Raw genomic sequence first — 24,658 nt, forward strand, 5'->3', positions numbered from 1 at the left:
GTCTCGCATTAGCGATTGCAGTGCACATTACAGTCACGATACAAAACATTATAATCGCAATACAATATTTTTGTCTGTATTGTGCCGGCCTAGCCGAGACTTTGGGCATCTCCTGCTGAGAACAGATGGTAGGGCTGTCAAGGGCCTGATATCATGGCACACATTAAAGCGCTTTCAAAAAGTGTGAGGTTTGTAGCCTGTGTGGAGCCTGCCTGCCAGTTGCTTTATCTCCCAATCCATCACGTGTTGCCATGTCCTGACAGGCCTAATTCAGCTCCAGACATCTTTTAAATCGCGCAGCTAATGTCGGGTGTTTTCCTCTTAAAGGCCCTGTTGCTCTATTATCCCAGAAATTCAGAAATATAAAAGTGCTGTGGGTGGTGTGATAGTCAGTAATAATGTAAGTTAATTTTCACCTTTGAGAAAAGTAGATTTTGACGTGGGTTGTTGATGAAATTGCAGTAAAGATGCCTACAAACAATTGAAAAGGTTTTGTAGTTGTTTTATACAGAAAATGTTAAAATGTGATTAAACCTTGTCAGTGTTACAACAGACTACCCTGAACCCACAGGCTTGTGGTAGTTACACTGTTGAACCAGGGATATGAAAAATGATCATTTAAAGAAATAGTGCATTTTGAAAAGCTTGATTGGATTGATTGGCGTTAGTATGTATGTTAGAGGACACACACTGATTAATTCACTCACCCATCTTAAAGAGGACACACACTGTTTAATTCACTCATCCATCTTAAAGAGGACACACACTGATTAATTCACTCATTCATGTTAGAGGATACACTGTTTGATTTATTCACTCATCCATCTTAAAGAGGACACACTGTTTCATTCGTTCACTCATTCATCTTAAAGAGGACACACACTGTTTAATTTGTTCACTCATTCATCTTAGAGGACACACACTGATTAATTCACTCATTCATATTAGAGGACACACTGATTTATTCACTCATCCATCTTAAAGAGGACACACTGTTTCATTCATTCACTCATCCATCTTAGAGGACACACACTGTTTAATTCGTTTACTCATTCATCTTAAAGAGGACACACTGATTAATTCACTCATTCATGTTAGAGGACACACTGATTTATTCACTCATCCATCTTAAAGAGGACACACTGTTTCATTCCTTCACTCATTCATCTTAAAGAGGACACGCTGTTTCATTCATTCACTCATCCATCTTAAAGAGGGCACACACTGTTTGTTTAATTAATTCACTCATTCATCTTAGAGGACACACACTGTCATTCACTCATTCATGTTAGAGGACACTGTTTGATTTATTCACTCATTCATCTTAAAGAGGACACACACTGTTTAATTCGTTGACTCATTCATCTTAGAGGACACACACTCATTCACTCATTCACTCATCCATGTTGAAGAGGACATTGTTTGAAGTAAAGAAGTGTTGGCTGTGCATTGATAATGCTGCTAATAACCCGTTTGGCATGTTATCAGTGATGCTTGCTTAAAGCCAGTATTTTGGAAATCACAATGTTCTTATCAGCTTGCAACAGCACTGCCAAAACGCTTCAAAGGATGCTGGGAAAAAAACAAACAGTGTTTTGAATGCATACCGCCGGCTGCTTCTCTTGTACGCTGCCATCCATCTCCAGATCTCTGAAGCCTGTCAGCATTGTGCCGCGCAGGCAGACGCCTCTATCGTCAGCACACGCGCCTCTGAACTGTCAGTGCGGCGCCTTGTCTTGTCTGTCAGCCATGTGTGCAGTCAACACTATCACACAGGACTCGCTGGACTGGGAGGGAGGGAGGGAGCGAGGGAGTGAGGGAGGGAGGGATAGAGTGGGAGGGAGGGAGGGAGGGAAGGAGGGAGGGAAGGGAGTGAGGGAGTGGGAGGGAGGGAAGGAAGGAGGGGGGAAGGGAGTGAGGGAGTGGGAGGGAGGGAGTGAGGGAGGGGGGAAGGAAGGAGGGATAGAGTGGGAGGGATTGGGAGTGGGGGAGGGAGGGAAGGAGGGAGGGAGGGAAGGATAGACTGGGAGTGAGGGAGGGAGGGAGGAAGGAGTGAGGGAGGGAGTGGGAGGGAGGGAGGGAGGGATAGAGTGGGAGGGAGTGAGTGGGGGAGGGAGGGATAGAGTGGGAGGGAGTGGGAGTGGGGGAGGGAGGGATAGAGGGAGGGAGTGAGGGAGGGAAGGATAGAGTGGGAGTGAGGGAGTGGGGGAGGGAGAGAGGGAGTGAGGGAGAGGGAGGGATAGAGTGGGAGGGAGTGAGTGGGGGAGGGAGGGATAGAGTGGGAGGGAGTGGGAGTGGGGGAGGGAGGGATAGAGGGAGGGAAGGAGGGAGGGAGTGAGGGAGGGAGTGAGGGAGGGAGGGAGTGAGGGAGGGAGTGAGGGAGTGGGGGGGAGGGAGGGAAGGAAGGAGGGGGAAGGGAGTGAGGGAGTGTGAGGGAGGGAGGGAAGGAGGGAGTGAGGGAGGGGGGAAGGAAGGAGGGAGGGAGGGATAGAGTGGGAGGGATTGGGAGTGGGGGAGGGAGGGAAGGAGGGAGTGAGGGAGGGGGGAAGGAGGGAGGGAGGGATAGAGTGGGGGAGGGAGGGATAGAGTGGGAGGGAGTGGGAGTGGGGGAGGGAGGGAAGGAGGGAGGGAGGGAGTGAGGGAGGGAAGGATAGAGTGAGAGTGAGGGAGGGAGGGAGGGAGGGAGTGAGGGAGGGAAGGATAGAGTGGGAGTGAGGGAGTGGGGGAGGAAGGGAGAGAGGGAGTGAGGGAGGGAAGGATAGAGTGGGAGGGAGTGTTCGTGTTTGTGTTCATGTTCATTCCATGGCGCTGGAGGACAGAAATAACCCTTTTCATGACCCGAGTAGCTTCACTCCAGGCATGATCGGACCTTCTGGAAGGTGAAGCCAAAGACAGTACAGATCAAGTGAGTTAGGGTTAGGGGTTAGAGGTTATATTTAGGGGTTAAAGTTGAGGTTTAGAGATAGGATTAGGGTTAGAGGTTGGGATTAGGGTTAGGGTTAGGGATAGGGTTAAGATTAGGGTTAGGGGTTAGAGGTTATATTTAGGGGTTAAAGTTGAGGTTTAGAGATAGGATTAGGGTTAGAGGTTGGGATTAGGGTTAGGGTTAGGGATAGGGTTAAGATTAGGGTTAGGGGTTAGAGGTTATATTTAGGGGTTAAAGTTGAGGTTTAGAGATAGGATTAGGGTTAGGGCTAGGGTTTGGGTTAGGGCTAGGGTTTGGGTTAGGGTTAGGGATTAGGGTTAGGGCTAGGGTTTGGGTTAGGGTTAGGACTAGGGTTTGGGTTAGGGCTAGGGTTTGGGTTAGGGCTAGGGTTAGGGATTAGGGTTAGGGCTAGGGTTTGGGTTAGGGTTAGGGATAGGGTTAAGATTAGGGTTAGGGGTTAGAGGTTATATTTAGGGGTTAAAGTTGAGGTTTAGAGATAGGATTAGGGTTAGAGGTTGGGATTAGGGTTAGGGTTAGGGTTAGGGATAGGGTTAAGATTAGGGTTAGGGGTTAGAGGCTATATTTAGGGGTTAAAGTTGAGGTTTAGAGATAGGATTAGGGTTAGGGCTAGGGTTTGGGTTAGGGCTAGGGTTAGGGATTAGGGTTAGGGCTAGGGTTTGGGTTAGGGTTAGGGATTAGGATTATGGTTAACCCTAACCATCCCCCAGTAAGGAAGACCCCCCCCTGCCCCGCATGAGGAGAGGTTAATTTGCTTTGTCCACACCCACATGTCCCTGTGAGGAGAGCTGCAACGTTCTAATGTCCTTTTGTAAAAGCTGGCGACGTCTGTCCTTTCCTGACAGCCAACAGCAGGCTGGTGGCAAGGATGAGCTCCTTGGATGCAGGCTGTAAGACCCCCTCTATACTATTATCATCTCACACTGGCCTTTACCCGTGTGCTTTGATTAGCTTTAGAGAGCCAGCGTTGCCGGCGTGGGTGCTGTAAACACTCCACACCTTTTAGCTGTTTCTGCCCTTCTCTCTCTGAACTGGATCATTTCAACAGGTAGAGAAGCTCATACCTGGGTTAATTACTTCAGCAGAGGGAAGCTTTAATATTTCACAGTGTGAATGTTCAGATATGAATGTCACCTCAGATGATATTCAGAAATCCTTGAAAAAAGTCGGCTGTGTTATTTTGTTGTATATTGTTCATTAATTATGCACTCGGTTTTTCTTTTTCTTCTGTCTTTCGCTCTTTCTCTCTCTCCTTTTCTTTCCATTCTCTTTTTCAATCTGCTTTTACCTCTATTACGAAATACATCAGGCTGTTGGAACCTATTAAACATTCTATTAAATATTGTGGCACAGAGTACCACATGTTCTGTAATAAATTAAGCTGTATCGTACCACATACTCTGCTGCCACAACATGTAATAGCTGAGCTATCAAGCATTAATTGAGCAGTGAAACACGATTGCTGAACTGTTACACGTTGATATATAAGGGCCGTAAAAAAAATGTGTGTGCACATGTATGAAAAAGCCAGAGTGGTGCATCCCTGCTTGGTCTCCCGGTACTGCCATATACGAGCAGCAGAGCCGCGCTGGTGTTTGGCGCTGTCATCGATGCCATTTGGTTATGAAGGGCTGCCTGTTTTTGACCTCGCTGAGCGATCTGATTGGTTGATTATGGATAGGCTCTTGTACCTGCGGGTGTAATCAGAGCACCATTGTCCACGTTGATTCAGAAGGTCTGGGCCAAGACTCAACGGGCTTCTTACGTTTGGAAATGAGCCCGTGACACCAGGAGGAGGATTGGGTCCGAGCTTCGTGCAGACGCAAGCAGGCCATCGGCTCGCTAAGACATGAGGGTACTCTGCAGCCGCGGGACTTGTTGTGCTGTGCGCATTTAGGTCTGTGTGATCCCTGATGCATAATCCTGAGGGCCTTGATCGTGAGCTGAAATGAACCAGGTGTTTTGGAGCAGAGGAAACGTTTCCATGTAAAGGCCCTGGGCTGCAACCATCTGCCCCTAATATTACTACTGATCAGGCAGGGAAGGGCAACACTTTATTTACGCACTGACAACGCTGTTTTGGTTTATTATTCATGCACTACTATACTACTAGTATTTTTGTTACAGACTTAATTGCTTTCTTAGTGGAAACATGGATTAATTTGACACAGGCTTTTAAACTCATTTGAATATTAGAGCCAGGTACATTTATAAAAGGCTTGAAGCTAAACTTTGAAGGAGAAAAAGTTTCTCCTTGTCTGATGCTCGTTAAGCTATCTCTGCTAGCCTACAGCTGCATGTGCTACAACATCAGGAGAGAGAATTCCAAGTAAGCAGCCTTTTTTTAAAATCTCAAAACCAAAAGGTTGTGTTCAAATCTGATATTTATTGTTGCTTGAAAGCGGCTTTTCTAAATAGCCGCACACCTGTGTCGTTTTGGCCGGAGTGCAACAGAGAAGGCTCGCGAGCATGTGCTGCCTCTGCTCTGTGACAAACCGCGTCAGGCATAAGATGCGACAGGTGTTGCGCGCTCACATGCTCCGGGTTATTTCAGTCTCCCTGTCTTGGAGCAGCTCCATCCCGTGACGGTAATTGTGAGCACACGGGCCCTAAATTGAGTTCGTTTACAACCGTTCCTGTATTATGCATTAATGTTAACCTTGAGCGACACTTCCATTTGAACGGGAGAGGGTGCGGATCCGGCCCCGGGCTGGACCTTTGCCAGCAGATACTGAGGAAAGTGACATTTGCAGGTGGAATGTCAGGAGGAAGCTTTCATTTACCTGTGCTTTAAAGGGCCCGCTGACGCACGCAGAGTGAAGGTTATTTGTGGTCGTGGTCCAGCTGTGAGGGACAGCGTGCAGACAGAGAGGTTCAACACTCACATAGCTGCAGTAATGCAGCCAACACTTTAAATCTAGTAGTCTGGACCTGGGCCATTGTGGGACCAGATGGGACACAGAAGGATTTATCCCAACTGATTTAAGTAAATGAACCTCTTTTAAGTACAAATGTTATTTTTTGATAGCTAATGCACATGCTCTACACACTGAGGGGCAGGGTTACTATGGGATGGTCGTTTCTTTCATATTTTTTTCTCTGTGTCAGTATTCCTTGGCCATACCACATTCACTTTTTTTCCCCCGTGACGTAACGGAGGTTCTGGGACTAAACCCCATACGGTGTAGTTTAGAGGACATTATGGAAATTCTGGGACTAAACCCCATACGGTGTAGTTTATAGGACGTGACGATGATTCTGGGACTAAACCCCATACAGTGTAGTTTATAGGACTTGACGGAGGTTCTGGGACTAAACCCATAAGGTGTAGTTTATAGGACGTGACGGAGGTTCGGGGACTAAACCCATTCGGTGTAGTTTGGAGGATGTGATGGAGGTTCGGGGACTAAATCCATTCGGTGTAGTTTGGAGGATGTGATGGAGGTTCTGGGACTAAACCCATACGGTGTAGTTTGGATGACATGATGGAGGTTTTGTGAAGGATTCTAAATTGTATTGACTGGATTTTTGAATTGCTGGTCATTTTTTGATTGCATATCATTTGCCAGTTAAGATTACATAGTTCTTTTATATCTGAGGTCCGTTTCTCAACTAGGAGTGAAATAGAGCGATCAATGGATGCTATGAGTATATACGTTTGTGACAATTTCTACGGATTACGGCAGTGTAGGGTTTTTTGGGGGGTGGGGGGGAGGGTGATCACAAAAGTCTCTGCTATTAACTGCCTTCTTAAGAACATCTTTGGGTTGTATGTACTGAAAGTGACCGTTATCCGTTATGATGTATTTTTCCTTGATGTCTTCAAAGGCCATGAGCGAACCCCCAGAGAATCTCTCCTAGGCTAGTGACACCTCGCTGCCTGCAGACTGAGAACATAAAGGGCTTCTGATTTATTCAAAAAATGGGATTGTTCCGTAAAGGAGTTTGATCAGAGGGAGTGGAGCTGTAATTAAGAATTCTGTTTGAATCCCACCAAGAATTCAAAGCAGTCCTTATTGTGTTGTGTTTATAAGTGTGTTTTTTATAGTTTCTTCTGTGAATGGGATGTTGATGTCCAGTTCCTGAATGAAGCTGTCCTTGATGTCTAACAACAGTTGGTTTGAGTTACTTGTCCAGTGTCTGATGTGATAAAAAGTAGTAACACAAATTTGGAGGTCCAAGTCCTCCCACAATGTGTAGGCGTGTGGAGTTTTGTTAATTTGATTTGAGACTTTTGGTGCTTCTAATTTAATTTAGTGATTTACTTTGTGAAGAGAAGCAAACCAGCCTGTGGGGTAACAGGGTTCATAGAGAACAAATGACTAATTTTAGGAAGGACATTAATTTTAACTGTTGATATTCAACCAATTAGAGATAGTGGGAGTTAATAATCTTTCTTATTTCTTGCATTAAAGGAACATGGTTAAGTTTATACAAATCATTTGTATTTGAGGAGATATGTAAACCAAGGTATTTAATAGATTGTGCGATATGTTTAGGTGGTATGTTTTGGATCTCATCATCCAAGTTAAATTTATTTAGAGGCAGAATGGAGAGGCCATTGTGGGATTGTGATAATAGACCTGTGATAATAGACCTGCTTACATGCCAAATGTACCTTTAAATGTCGGTGAATGACATTAAATGTCCTTGACTACAATGGCGCTATAAGGGATTTTGGGCCCCAATGAAAAGAGATCACAATTGGCCCCAATGATCTCCGTAGGCACAAATGAAAACGGATCTCCCTGGGCCCCAAGATGAGACATGACACTGGGCCTCAATGAAACAAATCTGAGCTAATGTACTAAAGGTTTTTTAGGGCCCCTCTCAGTCCCTGTGCAGCAAGAAAGGTGGATGAGAGTAGAACAAATCTAGCCTTGTGTTTAGCGCTCAAATGTCTACATCAGCTGTGTGTGTGTGTGTGTGTGTGTGTGTGTGCGTGTGTGCGTGTGTGCGTGTGTGCGTGTGTGCGTGTGTGCGTGTGTGCGTGTGTGTGTGTGTGTGTGTGAGGGAAGGCTGTCTGCAGTGTTTGTAGTTTGAGGACAGACTTGCTCTGGAGAATAGCAGACCCTGTTGGACGCCTGTCTCTGTTGGACATGGCTTCTCTTCTGATCAGTAAAGAACTCACAACTTCTGTAACGATACTGTACTTTTTACCTCCCTCTTTCTCTCCCTCTCTCTCCCTCTCTGTCTCTCTCTCCATCTCTCTCCCTCTCTCTCTCTCATATCACATTAAGTTTTTTACCAGACTACATAAGTGGAGATTTTGATTCCATTACACCAGAGGTCAAGACGTTCTACTCACAAAAGGTATGTTCTCTCTCTCTCACACACACACACACACACACACCACACACACACACACACACACACACTCACTCATACACACTCACACACACACACTCATACATACACACACCACACACACACTCATACACACACACACACACACACTCATTCACTCACCTGCCCCTCTAATTCATAATTTTCCATATAATTAATTTTCCTCTAAAATGGCTAAAAACATAATTATATGCAATTAGAAGAGATCATTATAGAATATTACCTACATTAGTGTACTCCTACCTAGGCTAGGACTCCATGCGCTTATGAATATGGAAGAGAGATGCCAGACTAATTTTAGCTCCTTGTAGTACAATGCACATTCCATTTATGTGAAATGCAGATTTCACAGTGCAGGTTGACGCCCAGATGCGCACACACACACACACGCGCACACACACACACACACACACACACACACACACACACACACACACACACACACACACACCTTCCCCACCACCTTCCCAAACCTCATTTCTCAGTGTGATCACAGCATTTCAGCCTCTGAAGGTTTCTTAAATGTGAAAGTGTTTAAATCGTGCTGTCAAAGACCTGCCTACATATCAGTGTCAAATCTTACCCACATTTACTTGTAGATGCTTTTTTCAGTGTCATCAAATGTCTTAGTTTGGATGGTGGCTCTGTTTCAAATTTATAAACCATGTGGACGAAAACATTTACGGAATTTAGCAGACGCACTTCTCCAGAGCGTCTTACAAAAGTGCTTTGTCTTCTACTCATAGAACACATCCTAGTCAGTACTGATGGTTCAATAACTAGAACGCTGCTGAAATACAGGACTCAATGAAATACAGGACTCAATGAAATACAGGACTCAATGCTGATACCTAGAAGTGCAAAATAAGCATTAGCTCTATCTCAGACAATAAGTGCAATAACAAACACCACCAAACAATAAGTACTAGAGTTTCAGTTACTCAATAGTAGTATGAAATTGCACATGTGTAGGATCAGTGGTCATTTAAATATCCCACAAACAGATAAGTCTAAAAACTGTATAAAAGCTTTGATATAACTTAATAAGTTTCAAAAGTGGATGCACTACCAATTCTCATGTATCAGCATGTGTCTGAATGTGTCTGCATGCTTATAAGTAGTCTGACGATTAGAGCTCTGGAGTGTTTTTGAGACAGCGTGAAGTAACTAACGTCAGCCCCAGCTCAAAGTGACGTTGACAGAGGTGCGTTCAGTTTTACGCACAGTGATTTCCAATCAGCAAAGCTACAGGGTGGCTGGAGTTCAGGCAGACGTGGCTGTCTGAATGAAAATGAGCCAAACGCAGGCAGCCCAACACCCCTACTGAAGCAGAATAGAGCCCCACCTTATACCCCTACTGAAGCAGAATAGAGCCCCACCTTACACCCCTACTGGAGCAGAATAGAGCCCCGCCTTACACCCCTACTGAAGCAGAACAGAGCCCCGCCCGACATCCCTACTGAAGCAGAACAGAGCCCCGCCCGACATCCCTACTGAAGCAGAACAGAGCCCCGCCTTACACCCCTACTGAAGCAGAACAGAGCCCCGCCTTACACCCCTACTGAAGCAGAACAGAGCCCCACCCGACATCCCTACTGAAGCAGAACAGAGCCCCGCCCGACATCCCTACTGAAGCAGAATAGAGCCCCGCCTGACACCCCTACTGAAGCAGAACAGAGCCCCGCCTTACACCCCTACTGAAGCAGAATAGAGCCCCGCCTTACACCCCTACTGAAGCAGAACAGAGCCCCGCCCGACACCCCTACTGAAGCAGAACAGAGCCCCGCCAACACCTGGAAGAGCTCTCCCAACCAAAGACTCCGCCACCTGACAGAGCTCCTTATTTTCTTATCGTTGCTTCCAGAAATTACTTCTTAATAATTTAATCCTTAAAACCATCATAAATAAACGCCACCAGCCAAAGACAGATGTTCAGATTAAACTGATTCAAATTCAAATTCAATTCACATTTAAATGAACCATTTGAAAGTATTGATCCTCCACATGTAGTGAATGTGTTCACTTGCCAGTACATTGATATCCAGACTCGGGGAAGCAGGCAGGGAACCGTGTGTGTTGTGCGGATGTTTTAAGGAAGTCGGTTGTGTCCGTTTTCCTGAAACCTGCGTGGCCGCAGAACTGCAGGCTGATTGAAACGGCTGACCAGGACATGACGGACTTCACTAAGTGCCTGGACCTGATGGTGAAGGAGCTGGACAGGACTCGACTGAAGGTACCGCTGGCCCTCAGCCCCTTCCACACCGATTCCTCCCTCCAATCTGTGGAGACTTTCCTTGCTCTTCCTGTAATCTAACCTACCAGCCTCTCAAAGCCCCATCACTCCTGCCAACGGCCTGTCAGTGCCTGCAAGGCTTCAGACTGAAGTAAAGGTGTAGAACAGGGAACCAGAGAGGGGACGCCGTGGAGGAAGGAGTCAGAAGGGACTGGACGTCAGGCCTGAGGTGAAGAAAGGTGGTTGGCTTGGTGCTTCTAGCCTGTGCTTCTCATCCATAGGGAGAACTACCAGCTCTGCGTCACCATGCACACGCAGGCACGCGGGGGCATACACCGTTGTGTGTCTGAGCTGTCGACTTTAGCATTGGTGTGAATTCACATTTCGCACATGCTGTCAGAAAAGGGGTGTGTGTGTGTGTGTTTGTGTTTGTGTTGGTGTTGGTGTGTGTGTGTGTGTGTGTGTGTGTGTGTGTGTGTGTGTGTGTGAGAGAGATACTGCTGCTCTCCTGAGCTCACTGTCTGAATATGGACTTTTGAAAGGTTGTCTAAAGGGCCTCACTCTGCTGACCCTCTCTCTCTCACACACACACACACACACACACACACACACACACACACACACACACACACGCACGCGTGCGCGTGGCACTTTTCTCTCTTTCCTCCTGCCTCCTCCTTTCCTCCTCCCAGCCGTATGTAAACCTTTGCCATGCTGTGTGAGTGGGAGTGGAGATCAGTCAGGACCAAAAGCGGCTTACCTCTCAGCTTTGGGTGGGGCTCACCGTCGGTACTGTTGCGTCTCTCTCGCCGTCTCGGCTGGTGCTCGCTTCTGGATGTGGAGCTTCTCAGCAGGCCAGACCAGAGAAACCACTGCACGGTCTTGCCATTCTTGACTTATTCAGCGTGTATCGGTTCCCAGAGCACCGGAGAATGAAGATTTCTCTTGCTGGATGGTATCTATCTGCCAGGATGTTTAATGCTTGTGAACATTCGCGCTGCGTGTACAGAGATTCTAAATGGGAAAGCGCAGCACCCATAATCCTCTGCTGCACACACATCTCTTTCCAGAGCTTTCCGACCAGAACGATTTAAATTCCCACACCAGACTAATATGGAATATGTGAAAATCCTCTCAGGATTCCTACGTTCAGCTCGCTTTCTTAAAAATCCCTAACAAAATCCAAACACTTTTGAACTTTCGTAATCAAACTGTTAATATTCATTTGCCATGAAAGGTGAGGTGAACTCTCAATTCCTCAGATGCTAAAAGAGGCCATAATTTCTGCCTCTGTTCCGTTTAATATAACGGGCTTCAGATGGGAGCTACGCGTCCTGAAATTAAAAACCTTCTCCATCATATGATTATGGATTCATAATCATATGCTTAGCTCTCGAATCCTAACCCTACTCTCTAACCCTAACCCTAACCCTAACCCACTCTCTAACCCTAACCCTACTCTCTAACCCTAACCCTACTCTCTAACCCTAACCCTACTCTCTAACCCTACTCTCTAACCCTAACCCTAACCCACTCTCTAACCCTAACCCTACTCTCTAACCCTAACCCTACTCTCTAACCCTAACCCTACTCTCTAACCCTAACCCTAACCCACTCTCTAACCCTAACCCTACTCTCTAACCCTAACCCTACTCTCTAACCCTAACCCTAACCCACTCTCTAACCCTAACCCTACTCTCTAACCCTAACCCTAACCCACTCTCTGACCCTAACCCCACTCTCTAACCCTAACCCTACTCTCTAACCCTAACCCTAACCCCACTCTCTAACCCTAACCCACTCTCTAACCCTAACCCTACTCTCTAACCCTAACCCTAACCCTAACCCACTCTCTAACCCTAACCCTACTCTCTAACCCTACTCTCTAACCCACTCTCTAACCCTAACCCTACTCTCTAACCCTAACCCTACTCTCTAACCCTAACCCACTCTCTAACCCTAACCCTACTCTCTAACCCTAACCCTACTCTCTAACACTAACCCTACTCTCTAACCCTAACCCACTCTCTAACCCTAACCCTACTCTCTAACCCTAACCCTAACCCACTCTCTAACCCTAACCCACTCTCTAACCCTAACCCTACTCTCTAACTCTAACCCTAACCCTACTCTCTAACCCTAACCCACTCTCTAACCCTAACCCTAACCCACTCTCTAACCCTAACCCTACTCTCTAACCCTAACCTACTCTCTAACCCTAACCTACTCTCTAACCCTAACCCTACTCTCTAACCCTAACCCTACTCTCTAACCCTAACCCTACTCTCTAACCCTAACCCACTCTCTAACCCTAACCCACTCTCTAACCCTAACCCTACTCTCTAACCCTAACCCTAACCCACTCTCTAACCCTAACCCTACTCTCTAACTCTAACCCTAACCCACTCTCTAACCCTAACCCTAACCCTAACCCTAACCCACTCTCTAACCCTAACCCTACTCTCTAACCCTAACCCTACTCTCTAACCCTAACCTACTCTCTAACCCTACTCTCTAACCCTAACCCTACTCTTGAACCCTAATCCACTCTCTAACCCTAACCCTACTCTCTAACCCTAACCCTACTCTCTAACCCTAACCCACTCTCTAACCCTAACCCACTCTCTAACCCTAACCCTACTCTCTAACCCTAACCCACTCTCTAACCCTAACCCTACTCTCTAACCCTAACCCTAACCCACTCTCTAACCCTAACCCTACTCTCTAACTCTAACCCTAACCCTACTCTCTAACTCTAACCCTAACCCTACTCTCTAACCCTAACCCTACTCTCTAACCCTAACCCACTCTCTAACCCTAACCCTAACCCTAACCCACTCTCTAACCCTAACCCTACTCTCTAACCCTAACCCTACTCTTGAACCCTAATCCACTCTCTAACCCTAACCCTACTCTCTAACCCTAACCCTACTCTCTAACCCTAACCCACTCTCTAACCCTAACCCTACTCTCTAACCCTAACCTACTCTCTAACCCTAACCCTACTCTCTAACCCTAACCCACTCTCTAACCCTAACCCTAACCCACTCTCTAACCCTAACCCTACTCTCTAACTCTAACCCTAACCCTACTCTCTAACTCTAACCCTAACCCTACTCTCTAACCCTAACCCTACTCTCTAACCCTAACCCACTCTCTAACCCTAACCCTAACCCTAACCCACTCTCTAACCCTAACCCTACTCTCTAACCCTAACCCTACTCTCTAACCCTAACCCTACTCTTGAACCCTAATCCACTCTCTAACCCTAACCCTACTCTCTAACCCTAACCCACTCTCTAACCCTAACCCACTCTCTAACCCTAACCCTAACCCTAACCCTACTCTCTAACCCTAACCCTACTCTCTAACCCTAACCTACTCTCTAACCCTAACCTACTCTCTAACCCTAACCCTACTCTCTAACCCTAACCCTACTCTTGAACCCTAATCCACTCTCTAACCCTAACCCTACTCTCTAACCCTAACCTACTCTCTAACCCTAACCCACTCTCTAACCCTAACCCTACTCTCTAACCCTAACCCTACTCTCTAACCCTAACCCACTCTCTAACCCTAACCCTACTCTCTAACCCTAACCCTAACCCACTCTCTAACCCTAACCCTACTCTCTAACCCTAACCCTACTCTCTAACCCTAACCCTACTCTCTAACCCTAACCCACTCTCTAACCCTAACCCACTCTCTAACCCTAACCCACTCTCTAACCCTAACCCTAACCCACTCTCTAACCCTAACCCTACTCTCTAACCCTAACCCTACTCTTGAACCCTAATCCACTCTCTAACCCTAACCCTAACCCACTCTCTAACCCTAACCCTACTCTCTAACCCTAACCCTACTCTTGAACCCTAATCCACTCTCTAACCCTAACCCACTCTCTAACCCTAACCCTAACCCACTCTCTAACCCTAACCCTACTCTCTAACCCTAACCCTACTCTTGAACCCTAATCCACTCTCTAACCCTAACCCCACTCTCTAACCCTAACCCTAACTCTTATCTCTGGCTTCTGTCTGAATCCTCTACCTGTTGCCTATACTTGTTTCCATCTTCTGAAGAGATGATTCCAGTTACCAAGGTGTCATTGACGTGTTTTAGAATCGAGGTTCAGTCACTGTGTGCATGACGATCATCCGATGTAAGTGCAGCGGGTGTGAAACGCGTCCTCCAGGGTAATGCTGCGCTCAGAACTCAGGACATGGACATAAAATGTTAAAACCTCACCTGTTGAAAGCCACCATTCAAACCATTTAACATCCACTTGCAGAGAGAAACTCAAAGTTGTTATAATATATATAAAGTATTTGGACATGAGAATTCCTCCTTTCTAAGTGAACGTAGACCCAATAAAGTGCCGGAGAGTCTTGGCAGAATCATTCCCTCTGTATGCAAATTAGCAGGGGCCAGCCTTCCTTAGGAATTACTGTCTGCAAATTACTATATGCAAATTATTGTACGCAAATTACTATCTGCAAATTACTGTATGCAAATTGGCAGGGGTCTGTGCTGTCTGTAAATATCCTTTAGTCAGACGTTCAGTACATTTCAGAACTACTGAAAGTACTGTTCTATAATCATTCAAACAAGTCACTGTCATTTTTTCAGCACTGGGACAATAATCAATGCCTTAAAACATCTAGGAACTACATGTTTGTGTTGATTCATTAAAGGTACTTTTAAAAAATCCCTGCACACTGGCGATGGCAGACGTTGGAGAGTTTATTAGGAAGGCCACTGGGCTGCATTGTGGGAAACACACACCTCTCATGTATGCTTCCAGGACCCTGGAAGGATAGCTCTGACCAGTAATGTCTTGGGATAGAATATAAGTCCTGTATTCTGTTCCCAAACATGCGTACGCATTCCTCAGGTGTACTTCCCCTGTCCAGTGTGTAGAAGATGAAGCCCCTTGTCTGGAGATTTCATTCCTTAGTTGACATTGGTATTATTATCTAGTAGATTATGTGCATCTACTAGATTATCTTTAATGTTGTGCAGAAGACCTTAAAATTTCCTGCGACGTCGCCACGCCCTGGTGCTGTAGCAGAGGTTACCACGGTAAAATATAGCCAAATATTTATCAAGCTTATATAATTCTTATCTTTTGTCATTTTTTTCAGCTTTCGCTCTCAGGTTATCTCCCTTGCTGTCTTCGAAGAAGGTCATAGAGAAACCTGCAGGGTTCATATCACAACGTGCACTTGAGATTTTGAGTAATTTCCTCTGAACGCCGGTGTAATTACCCCGGCACTGTAATGTGTACAATTTATGTGTCGAGTTCCTTCTAACGATGTGCTCTTTAGATGGCCCCATGGGGAGGGGGGGGGGAACGTGATGTGTTGATTACCATCGCTACACTTTAAAGACCACCGTGTCACTGTGAGAGGTGAGAGCTCTCAGGGACGCGACCACGCGTGCACCGGCCCGCCGAGCGGAGCCGGGAGCTAATAATCACCCGGCTTCTGCCACCTCGACATTTTCCCGTCGTCTTGCCCTTGTAGAAGTCAGTAACGAAACAGGGAAACAAAACTCTCCTAAAGCAGCTTGGCACGGGGGTGGGGTTGGCGGTCGCAGCTCTGACTGGCCTGTGGGAAAACAACTGTTAGCGCACAAAGCTTCTCACCACACACCTGCCAGCCCAGTTACTGTTGTTTTGTCAGGTGGACACCATAGTCGTCCTGGGCGGCTTGTTGGGGCGCTTCGATCAGATCATGGCCACGGTGGAGACCCTGTTCCACGCCCAGAAGTTGACAGCAACTCCAGTAGTGGTCATCCAAGGCTCCTCCCTGGCTGTTCTCCTCCGAGAGGTAATCGTTAGGGAACGTGGCGTTGTGAAGCTGTAATCAGAGTGGTTCCTGCTCGTGCTGGAAACGCACTGATTGCAGCACTTACCACTCCAGCCTGATTTGAAGCGTTTATCTCCCAGAGCAACACTTCACTGAGAAACAAACTTCTGCTTCTTGATTTTCTCATTTGGCTTTGTTAGCAGCTCCACCAAATCTGTGATTCCTTCAGCATTTTTATTCCTGATTAACGGTAACGGTGGATGTGAAACATACTGTGACACTTTTCTAACTTGTATGTACATGTGTGTGTATTGCTTCATGTGCAGTGTGTGTTTTTGTGTGTGTGTGTGTGTGTGTGTGTGTGTGTGTGTATTCCTTCTTGTGCAGTGTGTGCGTGTGTGTGTGTGTGTATTCCTCCTTGTGCAGTGTGTGTGTGTGTGTGTGTGTGTGTGTGTGTGTGTGTGTTTATGTATATGGCTTCTTGTGCTTTGTGTGTGTGTGTGTTGCGTGTTGCGTGTTGCTTCGTGTCATGCAGTAGCTCACATGTTGACTGCTTCTCTGATACATGCCGCTGCTCTGTGGAGTGACAGACAGAGACAGCTCTGGCCAGCTCATCACTCTGAGATGGGACTTTATGTGCGGATATGATCTAAACACAGCAGAGATGGGACTTTATGTGCGGATATGATCTAAACACAGCAGAGATGGGACTTTATGTGCGGATATGCCTTCACACAACCTAAATCTAAACAATCAGCTGAAGCAAGCAGCTCCATGCTAAGCGTGTCTTTGTGAAGTCCAACAACTAGACTAAGAGGCTTGTAAAAGCTCCTTGATGTTGTTGTACGCACATGCAAATGCAACTGCTAGAAACAGGACTTTAAAAGGCATATTATTGAAGTAAATGTAAATTATTCTTTTCACGCCAAAAAAAGCTTTTGCTTTTCTCATTTTCACATGCTTTTATTTTTGTTATATTAATTTGTGCAGCCAAGATGTATATTTTTCTTCGTTTCCAAGGCAAACTTTCCTTGTGCTCAGTTCACTCAGACTCTAACCCTGTGTTTTGTAGCTTGAGCCTGTTAGAAAAGGTGGTAATTCATTCTTAAGTCCTAAGAATATCTTAGCAGATTCACAGTGCGTATTCGGGTGTGTAGCTCGGGGTGGAGTCGGTGGTGTTGTGGGTTGGATGTGCACGTATGTGTGCGTATAGCTGTAGAGATGTGATAATTTGGGGTTAAATATGTTGATCGTTATTTTGAGAATAAAGAAGAATGACAAAGAACGGCCCAGGGTCACCGTTGGCGTTTGTTGGGCGGGATACGGCTGAGAAGAACAACTGAGAGGCTAATTAAGTCGGTTTTGGGAGGGGCGGGGCCAGTGGACCGGGGGTGGTGCTCCTCCTGCTGATGGATCAGATGATTGGCACATCGGTTCACCGGGTGAGGATGTCACAAAATGATGGGACCTGATTGGTTTTCACACTTGACATGGAATAGCAGCCGTGCTGTGGGAGGCAGCTCTGCAAGTGCTGGCTGTTGCGTGATTGCTCAGCTGGTGCCCATTTTATTATTTTTATTATTATTATTATTATTAGTAGTAGTAGTAGTAGTAGTAGTAGTAGTAGTATTTTTATTATTATTATTAGTAGTAGTAGTAGTATTTTATTATTATTATTATTATTATTATTATTATTATTACTGTTATTATTATTTTTTATTATTATTATTATTTTTATTATTTTTATTATTAGTAGTAGTAGTAGTTACTATTATTTTATTATTATTATTATTAGTTGCATTTTTTTTTTGTTCACACACCTGATGAGAAGCGGCAGCCAATTTGCACACAGCATCCTCTCGATCAGAGACCCCAGCCCCTGGGGGACTGTGTTTGAACTGTGTGGTTTCTTCTGGCAGGGCAGGCAGGTGCAGATGGGTGTGAACACAGGGCTGGAGGGAGACTGGTGTGCCCTGGTACCCGTGGGTAGCCCCTGCATCACCACCACCTCCGGGCTCAAGTGGAACTTGGGTGAGTTGGGCACCTGTGTGCCAAACACACACACACACACACGCGCGCGCGCGCGCACGCGCGCGTACGCTGCTCCTCTCCGAAGACGCCCTCGCAGACACCCCCGCCGGTTCTGTTTGCGTGGCGCTGGCCTACATACGCGCGGGAAACATGGGAGCCTGCTGTCGGCTCCAATCTCGGGGTAACCACCACTGATGTTTCAGCTGCAGGTGGACTTGGCAGGCCCAGATTTAGACACACTTTGGCCAAAGAAAAAAAGCCCTTTGACTCAAAATTTATCTCGCGATAAATTCCACGGAGGCCAGAAGTCCAGCCTGTTTCCGCAGAGATTAAGGCGGATTCGCAGTGAGTTGGCGCCTCTCACCGCGCTCTCTGTAATGGTCCGTCGCACTGAAATCGGGAGCAGCGTGTTGTGGGAGTTGTGTCCCGCCCCTGCGTGTCACTCGCTGACTCCTACGCTCATTAGACGCATGGCGCCCGGCCCCACTGAGGACGGAGGAAATGAGGAGGTGCGTCCCGCGCCTCTGCTTTTGATCTGCAGACACGAGACGTCTCCCAGAACCATCCCCGCCGGCTGCTCCCGTGGGACTTTCACGGAGGAACTACGGAGGCCGGTCCTGTTGCAAACGTTAACGGGACTTTAAGGTGTTAAAAACACCACCCGAGACACTCTGGTCCTCTCCTAAAAGCCCCACTGTTGTGACGAGCTGCTTTAAGGAGTAAAAGGTAGCGGCCATGGGGCAAGAAGGGATGTGTCCTTGGTACACACAGCAGTTCTGGGATCAGTCCAAAGTTCACGCAGCCATGCACAGGGCAAGTCTGAGATCAGTCCATAGTTCACACAGCCATGCACATGGCAGGTCTGAAATCAGTCCATAGTTCACACAGCCATGTACATGGCAGGTCTGAGATCAGTCCATAGTTCACACAGCCATCCAACATGGGCACATTCAGTCCATTTATCTGTATCATCCATGCCTTACCCATGATGCATTGTGTTTTGATTGCTCAGATTGTGTGATGGTGAATTAAAGGAGAGTAGAAAAGACTCTTTACAATTACCCTCAGGATTTTCATATGAGCAGCCGTGAGGTCTTTACATGTTATTATATAATTACTATTCTGAAGTAAAAAACAAGTGTTCAGGACAGTTATGAATGTTTTATACATAACGCAGAAACTTATGAAAACTGTTTCATAAGTATTCAACACTGAAGCCAGTTTAAGAGTATGTAAAACATAACAGTAATTCACACACACACACAGACACCACACACAGGAGTGGGAGTGCTTGTAAAGGAATAGCTTAAGTAGAGCCACATGCCTGTGTGTGTGTGTGTGTGTGTGTGTGTGTGTGTGTGTGTGTGTGAGAGAGCGTGCGTGCGTGCGCGTGTGTGTGAGGCTGAGAAACTGGCAGCCGAATCGGCTTTCATTGTTGAGTTGACAGGGAGCAGGGAGAGAATGGAATGGTTTTCTTCCGAGAGCATGACGAACACGTGGGTGTGTGTGGGTGTGTGTGGGTGTGTGTGGGTGTGTGTGGGTGTGTGTGGGTGTGTGTGTCAGAACCTGTCTGCATCGTAATAAATAAAAGACAAATCTTTAAGCAGCAGAAGCTCCTGCTGGTTTGGTTGTTGGACGCAGGTCTCCGTACGCTCTGTGCCGTGAGTGTGTATCAGTAGGATGTGTGGTATCTTGAAGATTACGTGTGCTCTCACTTTTTTTCCTGACAGAGATTGTACAGACCCATTCTAGCTTCTGAAAGAGCTTAAGAGCCTAATCATGAGATTTCAGAGCTAAATGACTGAGCCGACATTCCGATCTATATACGCTGAAAAATAGGCCGTGCGTGGAAGAATCCAGAACCAACTCCTGGATAAATAATAACCGTGCGGACATCTGTTCACAACAAACAAATCAAAGATGCAGTCATGTCTGCAGTCTGCCTTGGGGGAAAAATCGTCTACGGCAAGTCAAACAGTCCAAAATGTAGTACTCAAAACATCCTGCACATAACATAACAAGCAAGGACGAACCAGCATTACTTCCTAAGACAAAACAGGGTCACCTGTCTGATTGCCGTCTGATTGTATTATGTGAACACTCATTCTGAGCTCTTAGCCGGGACTTTGCGGCTGTCAGACAAGCACGTCACTGCCAAACTCTCCGTGTGGATGAGCGTCAAGACCTTGAGGCGCGTCCGACTGGTGAATGCCTTTACTTACTGCTGTCTCCTGCCTCGGTGTGATCGCCTACCTCGGTAACCGTGCACCTTGGTGACTGCCTGCTTCAGTGACCACCTGCCTCAGTAATCGTGCACTTTGCTGACCGCCTGCCTCAGTGACCGCCTGCCTCGTTAACCATACGCCTTGGTAACTGTGCACCTTGGTGACCGCCTGCCTTAGTTACCGCCTGCCTCGTTAACCATACGCCTTGGCGACCATGCACCTCAGTGACCACCTGCCTCGGTAACCGTGCACCTCAGTGACCGCCTGCCTCGGTAACCACGCCCATCGGTGTCCGCCTGCCTCATTAACCATATGCCTCGGTACCCGCGCACTCTGGTGACCGCCTCCATCAGTAACCACATGCACCCCTGCACCGTGGAGCACCAAATCCCAGTGGTCAAGGTTTCCCCAGTGACCGCTAAAGTGCACCAGCAGGTTCACATTGCATGTCCGCTGTGAAAGCTCGTTATGTGGGGGGTGACGTTAATGCTGAAAGTGACAGAGGTTGTAGATGATTCATCACAGTGATGTTAACAGGAGTTCACCATGGCCTCTCATGCTGGACTGGAACTGGAGATTATGGCCCACTGGTGTTGGGATGGTATCAAGGCGGCTGTCACTGGCCCACTCGGAACCAGTCACTGTGGCACGTGCTGGTTCTTTTTTTGTTGGTGGCGTTTTTTCTTTCTTTCTTTTATTAGCGTATAATAATAAGTGAAACTTAAGAGGGCAATAAAGATTTTATATCACCTTAGTCATTCAGATTCACGTTGATCGCAGCTCTGGGTGACCGGGTCATGAACACCTGAACACACAAGCACACACACACACAGCAGGGATGGCCAGAGAACAAAGGCGCGCGTCTGTGTGTGTGTGTGTGTGTGTGTGTGTGTGTGTTGAATTATCTTAAATTTCAGTAGGGTGCTATTTCCTCTTGGCCATGCACGTGTGTGTGCGCGCGCCTGTGTGTGTGTAAGAGAGGATGTTTCCTATGCGGTGGTCGTATAGAAGACCCTACACACTGAATCCCATATCTCAAGTGTTGATTGAGCTTTTAAGACCAGCGCTAGAACAACGTCTATATTACATGCTGGCTGCTCTGATTTAGATCCTTAAACTCGTCAGTCACTCTCAGACTTGCTTAGAAATGCAATTATAACACATTAAAAGGCTTTGAACATATTAAAAGGCACTACACACATTAAAAGGCATGCGTGGTGCTTTATAATGTCTTGAGTAACAAGCTTCACGGCCCTTAACAGCCACTTTGTTAGGTAGACCCCACTAGTGTGGTGATGGACCCCCTTTTGCCTTCAGAACTGCCTTAATTCTTCATTTCACAGATTCAGGAAGTTGCTGGACACGTTTCTCTGGTGGGCTGTGATATTTAAACAATACTTATGCAGGCTGTGGTGTTTAAACAATACTCAGGTGGGCAGTGGTGTTTAACCAATACTCAGGTCGGCTGTGATATTTAAGCAATACTTACGCAGGCTGTGGTGTTTAAACAATACTCAGGTGGGCAGTGGTGTTTAACCAATACTCAGGTCGGCTGTGATATTTAAGCAATACTTACGCAGGCTGTGGTGTTTAAACATTACTCAGGTGGGCAGTGGTGTTTAACCAATACTCAGGTCGGCTGTGATATTTAAACAATACTTACGCAGGCTGTGGTGTTTAAACATTACTCAGGTGGGCAGTGGTGTTTAACCAATACTCAGGTCGGCTGTGATATTTAAACAATACTTACGCAGGCTGTGGTGTTTAAACAATACTCAGGTGGGAAGTGGTGTTTAACCAATACTCAGGTTGGCTGTGATATTTAAGCAATACTTACGCAGGCTGTGGTGTTTAAACAATACTCAGGTGGGCTGTGGTGTTTAAATGATGTTCAGTTGGTATTAAGGTTTACACCCTGACACCACCAGCAGCCTGAGCTGTTGACACAGCAGGATGGGTCCATGCTCTCGGACTGTTCACGCCGAGCTCAGACCCTGCCCTCCAAATGTCTGAGCAGAAGTCCAGACTCGTCGGATCCGGTGATGTTTTTCCAGTCTTCCGTTGTCCTCGGTTGCTGACAGGAGAGGCACCCGGTGTGGACTTCTACTGTTGTCCGCTTCAAGGTTCGACGTGCTGTGCATTCAGAGATGCTCTTCTGCATATCTCGGTCGAAACGAGTGGTTATTTGAGTTACTGCTGCCTTTCCGTCAGCTTGAACCAATCTGGTCATTCTCCTCTGACCTCTGGAATCAACACGGCAGTTTCACCCAAAGAACAGCTGCTCACTGGATATTTTCTCTTTTTCAGATCATTCTCTGTAAACCCTTGAGATGGTGTGTGTGTGTGTGTGTGTGTGTGTGTGTGTGTGTGTGTGTGTGTGTGTGTGTATGTGTGTGTGTGTGTGTGTGTGTGTATGAAAATGCCAGTATCTCAGCAGTTTCAGAAATAGAGCAGCTCGTCTAGCACCAACAACCAGGCCCAATTCTTCCCCATTCTAATGATCATTTTGAACTTCAGCAGGTCATCTTGACCACATCTACATGCCAAGATCCATCGAATTGCTGCCATGCGATTGGCTGGTTAGACATTTGTTAACGAGCAGTTGAACAGGTGAACCTAATAAAGTGGATATGGAATATTCTTCACATTTAAATACCATTTAAAAACACCTAACGACCTGGCACAATACTCTATGATGTGTGATATACTTTTATTAATAATTGGTTGGTAAAGGGCGAATTGACAGAGCAGAGCTGTATGGTATTGTAACACATTATAACGCATAATGCATAAAGTACATCAGAAGCTCTTATAGTGCATTACAACTTTAGTATGTATGATTTTCTTATGAATAAATGTTATAATGCTTTAGAACCTGGTTTATGAAGTCATATAAATACTATGTATGAGTAATACATGCATATGACGGACATTAAAAAGCATTTTATTTATATATATATATATATATATATATATATATATATATATATAATATACACACGTGTGTGTGTGTGTGAGTGTGTGTGTGAGTGCTTGTGTGTGTGTGTGCGTGCACTATAATGAGGTTCATAGGATGTATTGCACTTTTTCCCCTTTTATTTTATGTATTCACATTTATTTAAATGGTGTAGATACAAACCTCAAATACATACTTGCCTAAACTGAGTTATGCAAGCAGTTTGTTTTTGCACTTGGAAGTTTGTCAACAAATCTGACAGTGGAATATCCTGAATATCCTGAGCGCTTCTGAATCTGCTGTGCATTGTGGACAAAGTGAGCCGTTTTTTCTGAGCTTCCAAGCTTCCAGCACGCTCCTGCCACAAACGGACACATCTGTCGTCTCGTCACGGATATTTCCGTTTGGGTACGTTTTGTGATTAAGGCTCGCTGGGGGAGTGTTCTGTGGGTGGTGAATAAGCCGGAGCTCCTAAAGCTGGTGCGTTCTGAAACCCGTTTAAATGTCCTGTTCCTAGGGGTCATGGTAACATCTGATCAGATGAGACGTCAGGGGTGGGGTGTTGGGGGAGGTGTTGACGTTCCCCACCCTTTTATTGGGATTACTGGGTTCAGGGTAGGACGTTTACCGCTCGGCTGCCAGATTTTAGCTGTTGCCTTGGGGACGTCTGAAGGACTAAACCTAATGTATGTTATTTTACCTCAGGTAAACGTGATCCGCGGCAGTCATCAAGGATACGTCGGTCTGGTCTTTTTTTTACTTGCTCCGTCACTCTCTCGCCCTTTCACTCCTGTGTTTGTTTCAGTATTGGACAGCAGTTGTCTGAGGGGAAATGAGTTTATTCCAGGTGAGACTGAGAGCTCAAGGAGTTCTTTCACACACACACACACACACACACACACACACACACACACACTCACACACACTCTCACACACACACACACACACACACACTCACACACACACACACACACTCTCACACACACACACACACACTCACACACACTCACACACACACACACACACACACACACTCTGTTTGTGACTTGACTCCATTCCCTTCAGTGCCATTCTGTTTGCATTGCATCAGTAGGACTGTTTATGTCTCCATCT

At 46.3% G+C, this 24,658-nt stretch overlaps 1 protein-coding gene across 3 annotated transcripts in view; it reads left to right on the forward strand.

Annotated features, from left to right (window-relative positions):
- Positions 1-24,658, forward strand: part of tpk1 (thiamin pyrophosphokinase 1) — a 57,128-nt gene that overhangs the window by 25,260 nt on the left and 7,210 nt on the right. For all 3 annotated transcript variants that reach the window (XM_027028810.2, XM_027028811.2, XM_027028813.2), the window contains exons 5-8: positions 8,185-8,257; positions 10,428-10,523; positions 16,208-16,354; positions 18,253-18,364. In XM_027028810.2, coding sequence (XP_026884611.2) covers positions 8,185-8,257; positions 10,428-10,523; positions 16,208-16,354; positions 18,253-18,364 — 428 coding nt within the window. The remainder of the gene's footprint in view (positions 1-8,184; positions 8,258-10,427; positions 10,524-16,207; positions 16,355-18,252; positions 18,365-24,658) is intronic.

This window comes from Electrophorus electricus, chromosome 5 (genome assembly GCF_013358815.1).
Source record: "Electrophorus electricus isolate fEleEle1 chromosome 5, fEleEle1.pri, whole genome shotgun sequence".
Classification (NCBI taxonomy): domain Eukaryota; kingdom Metazoa; phylum Chordata; class Actinopteri; order Gymnotiformes; family Gymnotidae; genus Electrophorus; species Electrophorus electricus.